This window comes from Gekko japonicus, unplaced genomic scaffold, assembly GCF_001447785.1.
Source record: "Gekko japonicus isolate JY-2015 unplaced genomic scaffold, Gekko_japonicus_V1.1 scaffold1048, whole genome shotgun sequence".
In the NCBI taxonomy this organism is placed as follows: domain Eukaryota; kingdom Metazoa; phylum Chordata; class Lepidosauria; order Squamata; family Gekkonidae; genus Gekko; species Gekko japonicus.
The window spans coordinates 91,568-111,492 of NW_015166454.1; the positions used below are offsets into that span (position 1 = coordinate 91,568).

The 19,925-nt window shown below is 41.6% G+C and overlaps 1 protein-coding gene across 1 annotated transcript in view; it reads right to left on the bottom strand.

The window, feature by feature from the left end:
- The window catches only part of KIAA1109 (KIAA1109 ortholog), a 217,015-nt gene that overhangs the window by 69,742 nt on the left and 127,348 nt on the right, over positions 1 to 19,925 (bottom strand). Inside the window, 12 exon segments of the mRNA XM_015412031.1 lie at positions 130 to 260; positions 1,200 to 1,426; positions 2,367 to 2,426; positions 3,044 to 3,242; positions 5,490 to 5,701; positions 5,983 to 6,151; positions 6,368 to 6,553; positions 11,283 to 11,380; positions 13,746 to 13,851; positions 14,665 to 14,909; positions 16,010 to 16,248; positions 16,394 to 16,600. Coding sequence (XP_015267517.1) covers positions 130 to 260; positions 1,200 to 1,426; positions 2,367 to 2,426; positions 3,044 to 3,242; positions 5,490 to 5,701; positions 5,983 to 6,151; positions 6,368 to 6,553; positions 11,283 to 11,380; positions 13,746 to 13,851; positions 14,665 to 14,909; positions 16,010 to 16,248; positions 16,394 to 16,600 — 2,079 coding nt within the window.

Below are 19,925 nucleotides of genomic sequence, written 5' to 3' on the forward strand. Positions count from 1 at the left end.
ATGTTCTGTAGACAAAGCAGAAGTCCACTGATTTCAACATGAGGAATAAAATAACCAATAGTATTAAAGAAAGGCAAGGAAACCAGATCACTGAAAGATTCTGAAAGGAAAAAGCACAAACATACTTACTTCAAATCATCAATTACTTTAGCTTGTTCATTCAGTTCCCGTATGTCTACTAAACGTTTAACATACTTTCTTCCTCTCTGCTCCCCCGGCTGGTTGTTAGCTGTTCCCTGCCTCCTACACTCAGCATTCTCCTATTTAAAAAAAGAAAGAATATATTTTCATTTCTTGTTCACAGTGCCTATGTTTTAAAAAGCAGAATAGATTTTCCAGCACCAATCAAAGCAGCATGCAAAATCAGTTTTAAAAGAGAACAGCTGATTCTCGATTTGCCAATGACCCACTAATTTCATCATCCGCTTAAATATACTCTATATAAACTACCTACATGTCCCCATGAGCAAGACCTGCCCGCTTTTAAGTGTGAACAGTTAGAATCAGTAGCATCACTCATCGCTGATCCCGACAGATATTCTACAGGAACAGAATAACGTTGGCTTTTGGGACTCAAACCCAGCAGGTGATTTACAATCCGCTGCCCAAAAGTGAGCTTGTGTACATCGCCACATTGTGGACCACCATCTGATTTCTAAATAATAATAAATAGCAAGATTAGTCTCAGTTCTCTTTATTGTCTGGCTCTTCTCTGTGGAATTCTACAGATATTTGATCATTCTACGCCTTTGAACATCTTCATGATACCTGGGTTTCTGTAACTCTTCTAGACCTACATATTCAAGTTACTACCTCCCTTACATTAATTGAACAATACTGTTGAAAACAGGAAAGACCAAAACAATTCTTCCAAAATTCAGCAGTCCTGGGCATTTCATTCTCATTCTCATACATACATTCTCATCTGTCACATGAGCTGATCAGGTAACCAGGATTTGACAGAATGTGTCGAGTGAATTTGAACTAGGTCAAGGTTTAATTATAACCTTTGCCAGATTGGAAAAAAAATTCACTTGAATTGTCAGATTCCTCCAATGGGACAGAATAAACGCTAACAGCTTTATTTTATGTTGTGAGCTCAACTGATCAAGTCTTTACCACTGAAACTTCAGCTATCTCTAAGCTGCTATTTAAATTATATTAGAATGACCTTTGGATATATTAATTAGTCCACTAACCATACTAACAGTGGGAGACATTGTATCAACTTCATCTTCATCAGACAGGTCAGCCATGTTAACAGAGTTAAGGTCAGCAATATCATCTAAATCTTCTTCTCCAGTCAACGTTGTAAGTGTATTTCCCAGAGCATTTAATCTTTTCCCAATGTTAGGATCCATGTGCACATCAATGCCACACATCTTCCACAGCACGTTAAGAGTCCATGTTCCAGCACTATTACTTTCTGTTTTAACAAAAAAAGAAATAACATGCTTCACCAAGAGATTCAAGGCATACTAAAACCAAAAGCAGGCATATATTTAAACATTCATATCCCACCTTTCCAGCAATCTGGAAAGCTTACACAAAATTCCAGTAAGATTACAATAAAAACATAAAATATATACACTCAATTCAAACAGCAACAATATGAAAAATAACAGTATTCAAAAACATTTGGAAAGCAACTCAAGACTTCTTTTCTCAAGAAAGCGATACAAAACATTACCACAGTTTACCAGAATCTGTAACAATTATTTGATAAAGGTTGCATTCTCATTGGTTTGGTACAAAGAATTGTTGTCTAGTTGGTATATTAAACAAAAATCAATGCAATACAGTGGTTATATTTTAGGGACAAGAAAACAAATGGACACATTTTCTGGTAACACGCTTGAGTTCTGACAAATCTTCCAAGAGACAATTAAAATATTAGTGTTACTATTTTTAAAAATTATCTGTCTTGAAGCCTCCCAGTTGATATTCTCACTCACGGTTGAAAGCAATGACCAGGCAGTCTATGAGATACTAGCTTTCTCAGCTTACAAAGGACACGTGCATCCTGATTTTCAGCCACTCCACCCACTGCAAACCTTCACAATTTTGGTGGTCTCAGAGGACTGTCATAGGAAGCAGGGAGAAAATTCTTCTTCATCTAGTGCTACTCTGCTCACACTAGAAAGGACCCACACCACTGAAACATATACCTTTTTACAGCTTCTTTGTTCACTTGTTAAGAGAAAAAGGCAACAGATTGTAGCTAAAGGGAAGTTTGGCCAGTTAGACTAGAATGCAATGACACATAAATGCGGGAAAGGGAAAACTAAACTCAGAGATTGAAATGCTTTTGAGTTATGGGGGGGGGGGAAGCTGTAGTGTAGATTCAGCCTTGTAATAAACCTTACCTGCAGCTGCCTGCCCTGTTGTCCTTGAACACACCTCATATGTACCATCTGGAACAACACCTAAAAGTGGAACCAGTATACAGTGAATCTACCATTGTACACTTTCTAGCTCAAACTTGTGCAACTATAAGTTTTTCCAATATTTCAGAAAAATACACTATTAAGTTATCTTTTAGGAGAAAGCACTGGTATTTGGACAATTTCTACACCAATTATGAATTCCTGTTTAATATTGTATTTCCCTGTAGCACAGGCAAAATTCCACATCACGTCTCCTTACTGACACAAAACTACAGTGGTAAAAGACTGTCTGTTTCTTTTCTCTAAACAAGAAGGTACCCAGACCTAGATGGTCCAGGCTAGTGCAATCTCATTAGATCTTGGAAGTTAAGCAGAGTTGGCCCTGGTTAGCACTTGGATGGGAGACCACCAAGAAAGTCCAGGGTCGTGATGCAGAGACAGGCAATGGCAGACCACTTCTGAACATCTCTTGAATGTTGAATTCAATTCATTCTCTGAAAATTCTGGAGAGTTCAGATTAGTGGTGGCCATCTATACAGATAACAGCAAACCACCTCTGTTTGTCTCTTGCCTTAAAAACCCTAAGAGGCTGCCACAAATGGCTGCAACTTGACTGCACTTTAAACACAAACAACACAACAAACAGAAATGCTTACAAGCATTCATGACTAGATCTCCTCGTACTTCTGGCTTCCAGTCATCCCAGCTTGTTTCAAAGCCATCAGCAAAGCGGATACAGAAGTTTTTAAAATGACCTTTGCTAACCAGCGATTCTGAAGAGCAGGCAGTGATTAAAGTGCTTTCAATGGTCAAGACTAATGCAGAGCCAGTGTCCAAATCAGCTGAATGGTTAGACTGTTTATAAAATAAAAAAGCAAAACATCTTATGTAAGTCTGTTTATTTCAGTCATCAGACAATTATAGTGCGGATATTTACAATTAGAGGTGCTGATTTCTCAGCCAGTCATTCTTCTCTACAGTTCTGTCATCATACACACACACACAAACATCCCATACTGACTTATAAAAAATTACTGTAGAATAACTGGGTTCTTTCTTTCCGAAGAGGTACTGGCAAGGATCAATCAACAATGGGCTACCTGGTACCTCTTCTACTATTAATCCCCAGCATGCATGCACCATTTACATTACAACAGCGGATAAACTTTCAATTAAGCCTAATCTATACAAAAAATTTCTTCTCCACCTTTAGGGGTTTAACAATAAGGATATAAAATTCCTTTAGAGCAGGGAGCATAATCTAGTTTTACAAAACATTTTACTGCAATAAAACAGTTTCAGACATCATCATTAACAAGCAAACTAGCACATGTAGAGGTCTACACACAGCACAGGTCTGAAGAATTTCCAATGTAATATGAACTCATGGGACTATCAGAAACATCTAAATCACTCACTTTCAGCTACATTCTAGTATACATGGGGAAATACAGCTCATCAGATGTTGTGATTGAGATAACACTTATTACTTACATAGTACTTATTCTGTGTTTCTTTCTGTCCCCCAAAATTAATCTTGTGCCCCTGCCTCTGAATCTGTACCAATATTAAAAGCATTATATTTATATATTTTGGTTATTGTTTTCAAAAGATCTAAAGCATAACAGGATATGCACTGTACTCAAAATGCTGTGTCACTTAAATATTGGCTTAAGTTGTATTCTATAATACAATTTATAGTATACACCATAAATCCTAATTGTTTAGTTTTCAGCAGTTAAACTGGCGTTTTCCAGTCGAGGTCACACTAGGTCTCATAAGGAGTAGTCCTAAACAGGACTATTTGGAAGCAAGTCCCATTCTCTTCAACTGGGCTTACTCTAGTGTTTTTAAGATTGCAGGATTGCTCCAACAGACAATTACTTTTTTATGGTTCCACAACATTAAGAATATATTTCAGTGACTTTCCATTTTATTCCCATTTATTAAACAATATGCTGTGTTTTGCTGAAAAGGTTTTGAGGAATGTATCTTAGCATTAGATCTTTCAGTTACAAGGTAACATTATCCAGTATCAATGGAGACATTTTATCCTATTGTACTCTAATGTGCAATGACCACAAGAGGAACATATGTGTATTATTTATCTTATCTGAGCTTTTAACAGTTTATTTATACACTGTTTCAAGAGCTTTGGCTGTGATGGAGTAAAAATTATGCACATAAATAACAACAGGAATGTCTGCTATATAATTTATGATGCGGAAAAATTGTTTTCAGATGAAGTGGGTGTAGGGTTGCCAGCCTCCAGGAGGGACTTGGAGATCTCCTGCTTCTACAACTGATCTCCAGCTGACAGCGATCTGCTCCCTTGGAGAAAATGGCTGCTTTGGGCGATGGACCCTATGGCGTTGTATCATGCTGAGGCCCCTCCCCTCCTCAAACACCACCCTCTCCTGGATCCACCCCCAAAGACTCCAGGTATTTTTCAACCCAGACCTGGCAACCCTAAGTGAGTGAGAGACTATGCTACCATTGCTTTCTTGAATGAAATGTCACAAATAAAACTTGTTATAATATAGATTTTCCCCCCAGTTTCAGGGACTCAAATGTTCATTATTAACTAACTCGTAAGATCTTTATAAATCTTCAGGCGTCATTTTATAATCCTTTAAAATCAAAACAGCTTCTAAATGAAGTTGTATATTGTTCATGGCTACTATTAGGTATGTGAGATAAAAATGATTAATAGAGAATTAAATAGTAAGAAAATACTTTTAAAGTTATTACATCCAGGCAGAGGAGCAGGATGGAATTTTTCCAAATAAATTACACAAATAGCAAATTAAATTTTACACTGAGGAAAGTATTTTGCTTTTTGGAACAGTTCATTTTCATAATATCTAACAAGCATGTTAGAAGAATTTCTAGAAATTCCTTTCTACCTCAAAATTTTTGTTCCAATGTGATTGAGATAAATTGTTAGTTTATTACTATTTTTAAAGTTCACATTGTTAGCATCAAAATATTAGCTTGGCATTTCAAACTATAGTTAATGCAATATTAAAACTTCAGGAAGTCTTTACAAAAAATTTTTGTTTGCAGACAAACTGTTCAATAAAACTGTATAGGCTTCAATACCTGTGGTGTGTTTGTGATGGGCAGGCAAATCCCTAAATCATTAACTGTTAGCTGAAGAAAGAGCGTTCCAAATGCTTGAGCAGATGTCTGCTGGATTCCAGGTAGCATGTCAACTATTTCCTTTGTAGCCACATGAATGTCTTTATGCAAGGCCAGTCTCTGTTCATTCCAGTTGTCATAAGCAGCCTTATAGTTCAGCCAGAAAAGCACAGCTTTTTAGGGGGCAAAATATTATGTACAATGTTAGATCAAAAGTGTGCATAACGTCACCTTGATTTTAGCAAAAATGAGTTGTGCCTTAGAAGAGCAAGAAACATACATGTGGTGTCTCAGTTGTGTTATGCTTCCAAAGTATGATCAAGAACAAAGGCAGGATATTACCTGTAATTTTGATTTTTTAAAAATTCAAACGAATACATTTCCCTCCCCAAATACTGGTGTTCAGAATGCATTTCTATCTTGATACAACAACAGACACATGGTCTAGCAGTACCTCTATCAAAGGCCACAGGCTGAGCAAAAACAATTGGTCTGTTTAAAGTGATGAGCACAGCTTCACGATCTGATGAGCCACTGATTTCCTCTCTGAGGGCATTTCTTAATCCAATTCTAGTCTTAAAATAAGCCACCTGATGGAAGTCTGATCCAGCTTCTTCGTAAACCTTAAGATATTACAGAGATATTAAACATGAGACTTTAACATAACAAAGGACCAAACCTGATATCATACAAACAAAATAAAATTTAGGACAGTTGTTTGTTTCCTCTCAATGTTTTACAAAGCTCTTTTTGACATCTCTTTTTTTACCTTATTTTGAGAACCAAACAGTGTGTGTAAATTTACTTGATGTTTAACCATACGAAGTATGGTAACTTACTTGATGTTTAACAATTTGTCCTAATGCCAGATTCAAATCCACCTGGCATTTACCAAAGAGCTTCAGGTAGCTGCTACTACCAGGCATTGCTTTGGTTTGTATTCTATTTGACAGCTCCAGTTCTATCAATCCTGTTTCAAATCTTACGGCCCTCATTGATGGTGTTGTGGCTGTCACCTGGATACCCTGAAAAGGAAATCAAAAGACATTAACGGTGTTGTCTCGCAAATATTTTTAAATAAAAGTTTTCAATAAGAAGTTTTCTGTCTTTCCACAAGTTTCATGAAAAAGTAGTCATCTGTTTCCTATTCTAAGCTAAACATACAAATTCTTAAAGATGTCTAATTTGATGGCAGACTACTATGAGATGATCTCTTTTAATAAGAAAAAAGTAAAAAGACTGTGCAGTTTCTTGTATTTTTAGTTTTTCCTAAATTGGAATAGGCCAGCTATCAGCCCCCACTGCCAAGAGAGTACATAGGCATCCTTTCACTATGCCTGGACCAAGATCCCTATAAATTACTTCAATGGTTATTTAAGCTAGTTGCTAATTGTTGTAAGCTACTTTGGAAGCAGCGGCGTACCAAGGGCAGAGCGGTCAGAGAGGTCCACCCCGGATGCAGGCAATAAGCATAATCTCCATCCCTGAGGGAGGACTCCCCCCAGACTCCAAAGAGCCTGGACGCTAAGGCTTGGGTGTCAGCTTGCACTTAGTACAGCTGTTTCCTCCCCCACCACTCACTAAGGATAAAAAAAGCCATCTCAAGCAAATCCTGTAGAAATTCCGCGCTGGCGATGGGCATGGGAGATTTATACTTCTGCATCAGGAAATGACTTTCATTTCCTTCTCACTTGCGTGTGCAAGGAAAGGCTTGGGGGCCATGGCCAAATGCAGCATGGCTCTAAAGAAGTAAAAAACGCAAAAAAGTCAAGGGTGGAGCAGGGAGAAGCTTGGACACCTGCAACTAGGAGTTTACCAACAGAAAGAAGGCTGCATTTTTGCAATTAGGGCACTCCCCCCTCCAGCCCTCAGCGCTACAATATATTGGCAGTAAAGGCCTTTTGGAGATGCATGTAATGCCTTAAAGCCACCTGATCCAGCCTAGACTTTCTCTTCCTGGGATGAGGCCTTTCCACTCCCGAAGGGAAAGGCCCCAACCATCAATTCCTCCCTTATCTTGGAGCTGTGAATGCCCACCACAATGTGGTAGTTAAGCAGTTAAGCAGGATGGCCAGGGGTTCCCTGATAAGGGGGAAGGGATGATTGCTTGCAAGGATAGACTGCGTAGAGATGGACTTTAGCCATTTCTCTCTCTCTCTCTCTCTCACACACACACACAAAACCACCCACTCAGGAAAAGAAAAACAAAGATGTCTCAGTTCCCCCCTCCTGACTCCAGAGAGGGGGAGTCGGGAGGAAGGAAAGCAGGCTTTCTTGCCCTCCAAGGAAAATGACTAGCCCCAGTTCCGTCTAAACCTTCTTGGGCCCAGTCTGCCTAGAGAAAGATACCCTGTTTCAACGAATGTTTCAGAATCACAGCCCCATCAGGAGCTCTGTTGGTCACAATGGAAGGCTTGTGACATCTGAAAGACTAACACAGTTTTTTTAAAAAACATCTTTCTTTATTCTTTTATTCTTTCATGGACTAGAGTCCCCAAATAAGCAGGAGTCTTGCTGTACCTTAAAGACTAACAATATTTTATTCTAGAAACAATTTATGCTGGAGTAACACTGAATTATGCCACAAGAGTGCCGCTGATTTTTCCGGCCACAGATGAAGGAGACTCACACCAAGTATAGGCAGACTCTGATCCCTAAAAAGTCTGAGAAAATCTTCCTCAGTCGCAGCCGCCATTTTTCGCTTCTCAGGAGCAGTCTCTATCCGTCTCAATGTACTTCTTTTAATTTTTAGTTTTAAACACGGCTCTCCATTATCAAATAATCTCCTTAGTCAGCGTTATCCATATTTAAGCAGAGATATATTCGTTCCCCCTTTTAACTTTTCACGGCCGCTTCATTGTGCAATAAGGGGTACTCACAAAAAGTCTTTTGTCCTTGTCGAAACCAGAGGAGGAGGATCGATAGCTGTTTCACCAATTATGATGTGTCCATCACCCGTGAGTCAGAAACATAAAAGGTTAAAAACACGGCTGGCTGCTGCTTCAGGAAAACACGGCAGCCATGTTCCTGCTGCCCGGCGCTTCTGCTTCGAGGCAAGCCGGTCTCGCCCCCGCCCTTGCCATGGAAACGGGGGGGCCGGCCAAGCCTCCTGCTCTCGCTCTTCCTCCAGAAGAATCGAGCAGAGCTCCCCCGAACCTCGGGGGGCTCCGAAAAAGCGCGCAGGAGAGGGGCGTCCCTCGGGAGCTCCGAGAGACGCGCCCGGGCGCAGCGCCGCACCGCCGGAAGTCGGGTCTGTCTTAACTTTTGACGGAACAGCTAAATGCCAGGTGAAAAGGGAGAACATCAACACACAACCATTTGTTTCCTGGAAGTGAAAAGACACACAGAGCCCCAAGAAAGAATTACTTATAATGACAGGAGGAGCTCCAAACTTGCAGCAGGCAGCCAGCCTCTACCTTCGTTAAATTTTCATGTTAACCTTGCTGCATGCAGCATTTAATTAGTTGCGACCACGTGATATTCCATATAGACAGCCCCCTTGGACCAGAGGATCATCTAAGCCAGCAATGGCCAAGCAGAAACTCCTGGGAACTCCACTGGGAGGCCAAAAGCCCCTCCAAATGGCGGAGAGGCTGCATTCCCCATAAAAACTCACTAAAACAGCTTGAAGGTATAAGGTGGCGTTTAAGCAACAGGAATGGGGAGGGAGGATCCCGCTTGCGACTTGGGCTCTAAACGCCCCCTCCCCTCCCCAATTTCAATCCAAAGCCCCCTACAGATCCAAGCGTCTTCTAAAAGTACTGCAACTAGCGTGAAGCCCCCACGCACTGAGCACTCGCGCAAGGAAAGCAAAGTTGGGGGTCACATCCTCCTTCTTGCCCCCACATGCAGGTGAAGCTGCCTCACGTCGAGTCAGACCCTTGATCCGTCCAGCTCAGCACTGTTGTGTCCCTGGAAGGCAGGCAGAAAAAGGTCTCTCTCTCAGTACTCGCTTACCCGAGTTCTCTTTCGCCCTAAAGATGCCAGGGATCCCCCTCTTGCAAAGCCACGGCGAAGGACACCCAGCCGGGAAGGGCAAAAGGAGGAAGAGAAGGAAGCCCTGACGGGCGGGACGTCAGGAGAGGAGCCACGGACGACATACTTATCCACCCACCGGCGCCTCGCAGGCCCACCACTTCTACCAAACCGGCTGCTTCTCTAACCCAGCGAAGGCTCAGCGTGCCCGCGATGGCTGGGCCTACCTACCGCGCCCCTCCGACCTCACCTCTGCTCTCGGATCCCCCTCGAGACGCCGACTAAGCGCGTTCCCGCCCCGCATGATCCACGAAAAGAGCCGGTCACTGGGGAGGAGGGAATCAGCCTGGGTAGTTTTCCCGTCACTCAGGAGGCGCCGGGGGCTGGTGACCCTAGCTAAGTCAGCGCACTACCGCTAAAACGGCTCCATGCGCGCAAAACAGCTCCCAGGTACGACTCCGCGGGAGGCGCAGCTCACCTCCGCAGCTACGAACCCAGCTCGCGCACGGACTGAGCGCTAGCCTCCAATAAGTCTGAGAAAATCTACTCCCGGCTGTATAAATGTCTTTTAAAGTGATCTTGAGTTGTCCTAATATCAGGAAGAGTGGAACAAAACCAGAACTAAGAAACACTGTAATCTAAATTAATGCCTTAAAAACAAAGGAATCCTCCAGGATTTCTGTTTCCCATATGACATTGCTTTCCCCAATTCCTTTTTTATGTTGCTCTACTTGTTTGGTGTAGTGGTTTGGTGTAGTGGTTAAGTGTGCGGACTCTAATCTGGGGGAACCGGGTTTGATTCCCCACTCCTCCACTTGCACCTGCTGATGTGACCTTGGGTCAGTCACAAGTGCTGGCACAGCTGTTCCTGAAAGAGCAGTTTGTGTCAGAGCTCTCTCAGCCCCACCCACCTCACAGGGTGTCTGTTGTGGGGAGGGGAAGGGAAAGGAATTTGTAAGCCGCTCTGAGACTCCGAGTGAAGGGCGGGGTATAAATCCAATCTCTCCTCTCTCTCTCCTCTCCTCTCTCTCTCATGGCCCTTTCAGTGACATTTCAGTTTGGAAAAGCTACTTTGACCCCCGTGGCCTTCTTCATACTGACACCAAGCGGGGCTGGCATCTCTCTTGCGTTGCCAATGGGAAAGGTGGGAGGAGATGAGGCAGAAATCTCTGGTATGAGGAATGAGATGGGGAACTGATTCCCAGAAGGGTGTGTCCTGAAAATTCCTCAAACCCCGCCTTCTTTCTTGCAATGCAAACCCAACCACAGATGCTTTGAAGACCCTCCTCCTCTCTCCCTCCTCCTGTCTTTGCTAGGATTGTTTTTTCGCAACAATGGGTGTGTGTTTCAAAGAAAGAAAAGCCTCTCTCTGTTCGCGGACTTTCTATGGAGGTGTAAGTGAGGTGTTAAAAAAATTACCCACTCCAACTGTCAAATATACTAGGTATGCCAGTGTTTGGAAGCCAATTCTTTTGGCTGAAAAATGAGGTAGAATACAACATAATTAAAAAATAAAATAAAAGTATGATTAAATCTAGGGCTAATCTTAAACCTTAAAAGGCAGAACAGTAGGGATCTGTTACCTCTGGTGAAGCAGGACAGACACAGAAAAAAGAACAAGAAACACCCTCACACTGAGAACGAGTTAGTCTAATAGCTGATGCAAACCTGTTTGTTTTGGCCCAAAAACTGATAGATGCGTAACCATTATCATGATTTTAAAATGGGGAAAAGGTACCACTAGTCATGCCGTGATGAACATACATGATATAAAAATACCTTAAACTGCAGACTTAAAGAGTAGAGGAGAACCTTTGGCTTCTCTCCATCCGTCGTTCCATCATGTTCATTCCAAAGAGGAATAGGTTGTTCTCCTCCTGCAGAATTTTACCAAGGATTACATGTTTTCACATTATTTATAAACGAAACCTAAGTGTGGAGTAGTGGTTAGACCAGAGGTGTCAAACATATGGCCTACAGGCCAGATCAGACCCCTCCAAGGCTGCTATCCAGCCCGTGAGCAACTGGCTCGTTCCTGCTTCCGTTCTAGGGCTGCTGCTGCATTGCAGTTTGCTTTCCCAGGTTTCCTCAATCTCACGGAAAAGGTAGACAGCCACACCTCCCTTCCCTCCATTGACTGAGTCTCCTCCCCCCTCCTCCTGTGGGAAAAAGGGAGGGGGAGAGAAAGAGAGCATGCACCAGAAACAGCAGAGTTGGAGTCAGTCCCATGGCACCCTTAAGACCAAGAAAGTTTTGTTTCAGGTATAAGCTTTTGTGTGCAGGCACACTTCTTTGGAGGGAGGGGATATTCTTCCGCTCTGCTGTTTACTTTGAGACTTGATCTCTGTCTCTCTCTCTCTGTGGGAATGAGACAGAGTCTCTGTTCCCTCCATTGACTGAGTCTTCCACCTCCTTCTCCTTTGGGAAGAAAGGGAGGGAGAGAGAGAGAGCTGCCAGAGAGAGTAAAATTGGAGTCAGTCCCTTTAAGACCAAGAAAGTTTTATTTCACTTCTTTGGAGGGAGGGGGATTCTTCAGAAAATGCAGTGCAAGATCCAGGAGGTGGCTGTTCTGGAGGCTGAAGTTTAGAGCCATGTGGTCTGCTGGTTGCAACATGTTGTTGGGGCTTCTTTTTATTTTTCCTCTGTCATGCATGTGGCCAGAGGTTTAGCAATCTCTGCAAACACTGCTTTTGCAACTGGAGGTGACAGATGGGAGAAGGGCCGAGGTGTCTGCAAGCAAAGTTCTATCTCCATCTGCCCCCCCCCCTTTTGCAACAGGCTCTCCTGGCAACAAGTTGCAAGTGCTTCAGCAGGGTGTTTCTCCTCAGCTGGCAATGGCCAATGGAGGGGAGGGAGCAGCCTATCACTCAAGCTCTCCCTTCCAGTGAAGAATTAACTCCTCATCTCCTGGATCTCTGAAATTGCTGCACTAGGAAACCTGTTGTTAAGTGCAATCCATCACAGAGGGGCTTTTCAAAGGCTCTTTTTGCAGATTGTTACTAATTTTATTAATCTGTGAAACAATTAATTATGTGACATTTATTTCCTTTTGTCTGTCCTGAACTGACTGTCCATCAGCTTCATTTGATGCTCTCAAGTTCTCTAGCATTTTGGGAGAGGGGGGAAATTCCTCTTTGTCAATGTCAACTATCTCCATCCCATGCATAATTTGATAAACCTCTCCTGGAGAGCCACCACCACTCTGAATAGATCTGGGGGGGGGGGGGGGGAGGCTAGAAGCTTGTAATGCCCAGCCATTTCATGTTTTCCCTTGGGTCCTAGGCTCAGAGCGTTGACCATGAGAGCAGGCTGGGGAAAGGGTTTCCTCCCCACTCCAGGCAGCATGGGGGCATTAGCCCAGTGCTGCACTGCTGGTTCTCCAGTTTGCCTATGTGGATTTTCCTTTGCACCTGATTTGATGCAATAATATAGAGCAAGAGGTGTTAAGTTATCAAAGACTGTTAAATAAACAAAATATTGCAAGAGTGTTGGTGTTTTAAGTATGTTTGTATTTTAAGTAAAAAAATAATATATTTAATTGTGTTTGTCTGTGCCCTTTATAAAGTTTATATATTCACTACCCAGCATTACATTTTATGGCATGCATGGCCTGACCTGACAAAGTCACATTTATGTCAGATCCGGCCCCCATAACAAATGAGTTCGACACCCCTGGGTTAGACTGTTGGACTCGGATCTGAAAATCCGTTTGAATTCCCAGTCTGCCATGGAAACTTGCTTGGTGACCTAGGGTTGGTCATAGACTTTCAGCTTAACCTATCTCACAGGGTTATTGTGAGCATAAAATGGAGAATAGGAGACCAATGTAAGCTGCTTTGGGTCTCCACTGAGGAAAACAGTGGGACATAAATGAAGTAAATAAATATGATCCATCCAACACAGCTTTCTTGAAGAAGGCTTCTTATTCTGAAGTCAATCTTTTAAAAGAGGATCAAGATTTGAAAGTCCCAAAAAGTATGGCACTGATTTTTCTAGCACATGATGATGATTTTTTGCTTCATACACACCATAAACACTGGGTTGGCTTCAACCAGCTTTTCTACTTGTGAAAAAAGACCATTAAAAATGTTATGCTGAAGATTATGGGACCTGAATGAACAAAAGCCATGTAGGAAAGAAGTTGTAAGGAAGATAATTGTGTGAGATCTAGGGGAAAAGCTGGCTCAATCTAACCTACTAAGAAGTAAAATTTAACTTAAATTCCAAAGACATTATACTTACCTGAAACTTTCTGTATTACTTCATTGACCTCTTTCATGAATACTTTCTGTACAAAAACTAAATGGTTCAAAAGGTCTGTTGTAAGATTATGTTCAAATGAACCAACCTGGCAGAGAAACAGACATCTATTCAGATTATGCTTATCATGAAAGAATGCATGATAAATCTAACTTCAAGAACACAGCAAAAAAATTCAACATTTATTCCTGCACTAAAAATTTCCCACTCTAAATAAACCAGATTAAAAATTTTTTAAGAACAAGAAGAAGAAGAAGAGGTTGGATTTATACCCCGCCCTTCACTGGGAGTCTCAGAGCGGCTTACAAACTCCTCTCCCTTCCCCTCCCCACAACAGACACCCTGTGAGGTGGGTGGGGCTGAGAGAACTCTGACACAAACAGCTCTTTTTTAAGGACAGCTGTGCCAGAGCTTGTGACTGACCCAAGGTCACATCAGCAGGTGCAAGTGGAGGAGTGGGGAATCAAACCCGGTTCTCCCAGATTAGAGTCCGCGCACTTAACCACTACACCAAACTGGCTCTCTGAAATTGTGTGCAAAGAGCTACATGGTAGCAGCAGAACTATGCTTCAATCTTACAATATAGCAGTATTCTTCAATCAGTGGTATGTGTACCACTGGTGCAACACAGGATTTCTATAACTACTACCGAGATTTTGCTTATCCTCAATGATAAATATAATAACAGACTGCCTGTAAACATATAAAGGTCCTTCTCAGAAAAAGCATGGTAGGACCCAGGTTTTTTGACAGAATGATTGCTGGAAACGTTAGATATGAAAGGCTGAGAACCACTGTGTTACAGTATCACAACAAAAATACCGCTACATGCAGAAACAACTGTTAATATACATGTATAATAAGAGAACTTTCTGAGATAGAGGTAGTCTTGAATACGAACCTCAGCAACACAACGCAAGTAATTTCCCTGTAGATAATAACCCTGTTTAGTTGGTAGTTCATCTATACTCCATGTCTGATCTGTATAGCTGTCATGCTCCTCCATGATGTATTTACCCGACATGGTTACAGGAGGAAGGTTAAGACTGGCTGACGGAGGGATGGTAGACATATCAGTGGCAGAGACTTTAGAAGTAAATCGCAGCCTGTGATTTGGCAACTCAAATGTAAACCTTGTTTGTGCACCTGTGAAACCAGGAGATACACCTAAATTTAGTATTCTATATTAGCAGTACAAATAACTACAGAAACCGCCACCTTCTTTCTGCTTCAAAGGTCAGTACTACCCATTCTCTCTCTGCAAGTGAGGCTAAAGCAGCTCAGTTAAATTGGCTGTGTGTGGGGGAAACATTTCTCTCATCCCAAACCCCAACCAGATTTTCACCAAGGTTCACGTGTGGCAAAGATGTTGTGGTTGAACTTTAGCAGATGTAGACCATAGTAAAAATGTTGGAAATTCTGAGAACTGTTCATATGCCTTCATGGCTGTTCTTTCAATGGCGATATGCATGACAAAGGGTTTTTCAATATCACAATATACACTGATAATAATTAACACTTTCCAAATTACAAAAAAATGGGAGTACTGTCATTTTAAAGTCTCCAAAGAAAGCCACTAGATTAGTCCTTGCATAAAAATGAGATGTCTAATATGATGTTCCTCAAAGACCAAAGTCATAACCAGGAGGAATGCATGTTTCTTTACTCGTAAGCATAAAGCACTCAGCAGGACTTATGACATTTTCCCATTAAAATAGCCCAGTCCCCGAGCCTTGGCACACTATGAATTGCTTTTGCTGTACTCGCAAGTTTTCAAAGAGATTCCCCAGCAATACTGAAGTGCTGCTGTTATTAAATAACAGCCAAAAACCTTTACATGCAAATTTTGTCATGAGTTATGCTGGACTGTAACCAAAAGCAGTATTTCAAACTGCAATAAGTGTTGACCAATAGTTACTATATAACTTTGTTCCTGTCCTCCTAGCAGGTAGTTAAAAAAAAAAACCCGTAATGACCACATGCCCAAAGAAGCTTTTGACACATATCTCTTCAAGCATCCCTTCATGCCACATACAGAGTTTATAGGTGGGAGTCATCAAAGGAAAGCAGTAAAAAAGTGACTGGAAGCATCTACGCTTTTTAATGTGCCCATTACAAGTAGAATTATTACATGATTATTATTATGTATTACAAGTGGAATTTGAAGAGAAGCAATATAATAATAATATTATATTTGTGATCTTCCCTAAATAGAGATCTATGAAGCTTCATGGAAACATGGTTACCTGTCATTCCATGGCTTCTCATTCTTCCCATCTTGTACTCAGCTTTTAAGGACGGCAAGAGGGCTGCTCCAATAGCAATTCCATCAATCATGGCACTGAATTTAAGAACAATGGGCTTCTTCTCCAAGCCTTCAGGCAACTGCGGAAATTCATTGGTTTCAATAGGCGTCTGGTTTACGCTTGTAGGCGTCTTTTCTGCAGGTAATGGCATTGCAGTATCTTCTTTTGTAGGCTGTGGTCTGTTTATATTTTAAAAAAACACGAATTATTAGACACGATAAAAGTTGGATCCCAGTTGCCTGATTACAATATATAATATGGGTGTGACCGCGCAAATTTACAGGCAGTTTCCACATGGCAACCTATGTCAATTAAAATACTCACACTGTAGATGGCTGCCTGATGAGGTCAGAGATCTGTTTTGAAAGCTGATGAGAACTCCGCACCATCATGCTGTGAAGGGTAGCCGGATGCTGAGGAATGTTGATACTAATAGCACCTACTTTGAATACTGCAGCATTATTTGTTTTCAGCCCTCTTTGGGCACTGTAAAGAGCCTGTGATTTGGCAATGCTGCATTTCACCACCGTTCTAAGAAGAAAATTGTTTATATGTTTTTAAAAATAGTTTCAAAATGCAGAAACATATTTTGCATTACTAATGAATTATGTTAAACCAAGTTGAATAATTTATTAGCAATTTCAGGAAGCATAAAAGCCATGCTTAATTTGTAAAACATACCAGTTTCTGAAAAGCATACTCATCAAATCCAGAAGACTGGATTATGTGGAGTTACCCACTAGCAACTCAATAGTTCACAAAGTTTACACATTTGGCAAACCAGCAGATGCAAATGTTCAGTTATTACCCTTCAGGAGATTCCAAATCCAGAACTTTAACCAGCTTTTGAAACACCAGCCAAAGATGATATCAAATTAAGCACGGGTATATGGATCCATATTGTCAGTTTATGCAGTCATTGCGTTTAACAAAGTACATGACCATGCACAGCAAAATAATCACCACAAAAAAACCACCAACAACAGTACATTTGTGAACAGGAAAGCTACGTACACACAAACACCATGCATCTGTCTGTACAAGATTTTATTCTATTTCATTTATGAACAATTTTTGCTACTGATTACTACCTGGAGAGAAGTTTTGCAGTATCTAACTTGAAGCAAATTCCTTTATCTAGCAAAACACTAACATTTATTCTCAGAACACACAAGCTTTTAATGACTATTATATTCCTGATGTGAACTGAAAACACAAAAAAGCATTGAAGCAAAAAATATGGTTATTATTTGAATATAGCTGATAGTGCCTCTCCCATCCTTCACTCAAAACTTAATTGTACGTTTTCATGGCTCAATAAGTAAACTTCCACACTTTCAACCCAATTTTAAACACGAGATTCAGAAAAACCATTGCCAGAAGTAGTACTGGCTAGGAATCCCAGCCCCCCGGTCTGGGAGGGGGATCCCCTGATTTGGAGCAGGCTTCGTCACTGCCGGCCAGGGGAAATCCCACACCAAATGACATTTTTGGGCCACCTCCAGTAAAACTGGAAGCACTGCCCCCAATGCGATGACATCATCCAGAAGTTACGTCATCACACAGGGGACGGTCTGGTATTTGCACAAAATCTATGGTTTGTTCCGGCATGGTGACGTCACTGCATCAGGGACATCGTGCAACATGCTCCCCAAAGCTCCCGCCGGCAGAGGTAGGGGAACTGGCAATCTTATTACTGGCTCTGGAAAATGGAAGTTCCTCCTACATTTGAGACTTTTGCCAGTTTAAAGAGCAACTGGAACCTCCTAGGCTCCCAGGTCTTCTAAACTGCAGTCATTAAGCTTTTCCAGTGGTAAAAAAGGGAGGAAAGGGTCCAATTTGACATGAAAAACATTGTGTTGGGAACCATGGCATCTACATGGACAAAAGTCATTTGTGCGGTGATAAGGAGAGGAATGGGCCAGGACTGAGCAAAAAAGTTGACAACATCTCACCCATTCTACAAAAGTCCCAGAGATTTTATTAACATTTACTTCTGTGTAAGTGCACTTAGTAGTTTTTATACTACTTTGCTCAGAGACCTGTAGCTTATGTGGAAGAACAACCCAACCCTTTTTTTCTATATATTGTTTTGGTAAGTTTCACACCCAAGGTCACTTTAAAATCTCTCATGCACAAAGTAGCTTTTGGTACACAAGGGGCATTTCTGCTCAACTACTGTATCAGAGTCCCCAACATATTTGATTCTGTGTACACCTTTGTGGGTTTATGAGAGGGAGCAAAATGGCTGCTACAGAAGGTGGAGCCAAACTCAAAAGGACTGCTGTAGGAGTCATACCTCCTGGGAAAAAGGAAAGCCTGAAGGGTAATGAAATCATGCACTGACTAAGGAAAGCATAGGTGCTTACCAATCTCCATATCAGCCCTGCCTTACAATGGCCTTGGCCCACCTTCTGAAAAGCTCAGCAGGCACCAAGGGAAATACTGGAGGGTGCCATGGCACACATGGGCACCACACATTAGGGAACCCTGTGCTGTATCACATAGAAGGGTATGGTCCTCAGTCAAATAAGATCAATCAGCTCCTGAAGTAAATGGGACGAGTTTCTTCTACATTCCTACCTCTAAGCAACATTCAGAGTTCAATTCTCTTTGGCATGTCTTTAAACTTTATTCTTTAACTGGATAATTACAAGCTATTTTGTTTCAGATTTCTTGTTTCATGCAAGATGATAACACTGAATTAAGCATGTGGTACAATTTTATATCTGGCATTTCCAAACTTTTGAGTGTTGAACCATGAAACTATATGAATGTGTGTGAGATTCTGTTCCACTCTGCTGTTAATCAATATTGAACTCTTGATGTTGGATTTATAGCAGAGCTGTTATGTGTAATTCTTCAGTGGTATTGTGTTTTTCTATGGAATGTGTTGGTCTTACTGTGCTTTTACTTTTATATTGTGAAAAGGTTAGATTTTAAAAATAAATAGCAGGGCTACATATCTGAACCCAGAATACTGCAGCAAGTTTAACTGTATAAAGTTTGAAAATCCAAGACTGTTCTGTGGGTCTTACAGATTGACAAACTGCTTGTTATATAAACTGTTTTCCAGAATGCTGCAATCAGGATTTTGATACTGGTGAATTAGTGACACTCCTGTAAAACAGAAATTTCAAGGGGAAGGTTATAGTGGCCAACATGTTGCTTCTACGGCAGGAAGCCCATTTCTTCCAAGTGCACCTAAAAGATATAGCTTCCCCTGTACAAGGTTCAAGCTTGCAGTCCTGGGGTTCATCTACACAAATGACTACAAAGTCCTTATGTTCACTGGGCAACAACACAAGGACTTCGCATCGAAAATGCAATACGAATTTTCTTTGTCCCACACACACACTGACTCTTTTCTGTTTGTGACCAAAGATGACAGGGAGAAGCAGCTTTATCCTCTTCCCACCCCACCCCACCCAGCTTTTCTTGCTTCTGCAAATTGCCCAGTGGAGCAGTTATCGGCTCTATAGTGCAATTAATACATAGCCATGTAAGTAAACATGATTTTAACAAAGAAGCCAACGGCTCCATCAGGTGTTTGCAAAAAACGAAACAGCAGGGGGAGAGGCTAAAGCTGCTTCTCCCTGCCTGCTCTGGCTATGAGCAGAAAAAATGGTATGTTTAGGAAGCAGACAATTCCCTTTGCAAGTCTGAGACAATGTCCTTATAATGTAACCCAACCCACTGCTACCACCATACACCAGATGTCCAAGACCAAACACGACAGGTGCCAGCAGCAGCAGGAACCTGGGGAAGCTCTGCCTCTGGCCCACTGGCTAAGACGAACCCTGTAAACTCCCAAGAGTATTTCTCAATCCACTGCTATGCTCAGGTCTTCAGGAAT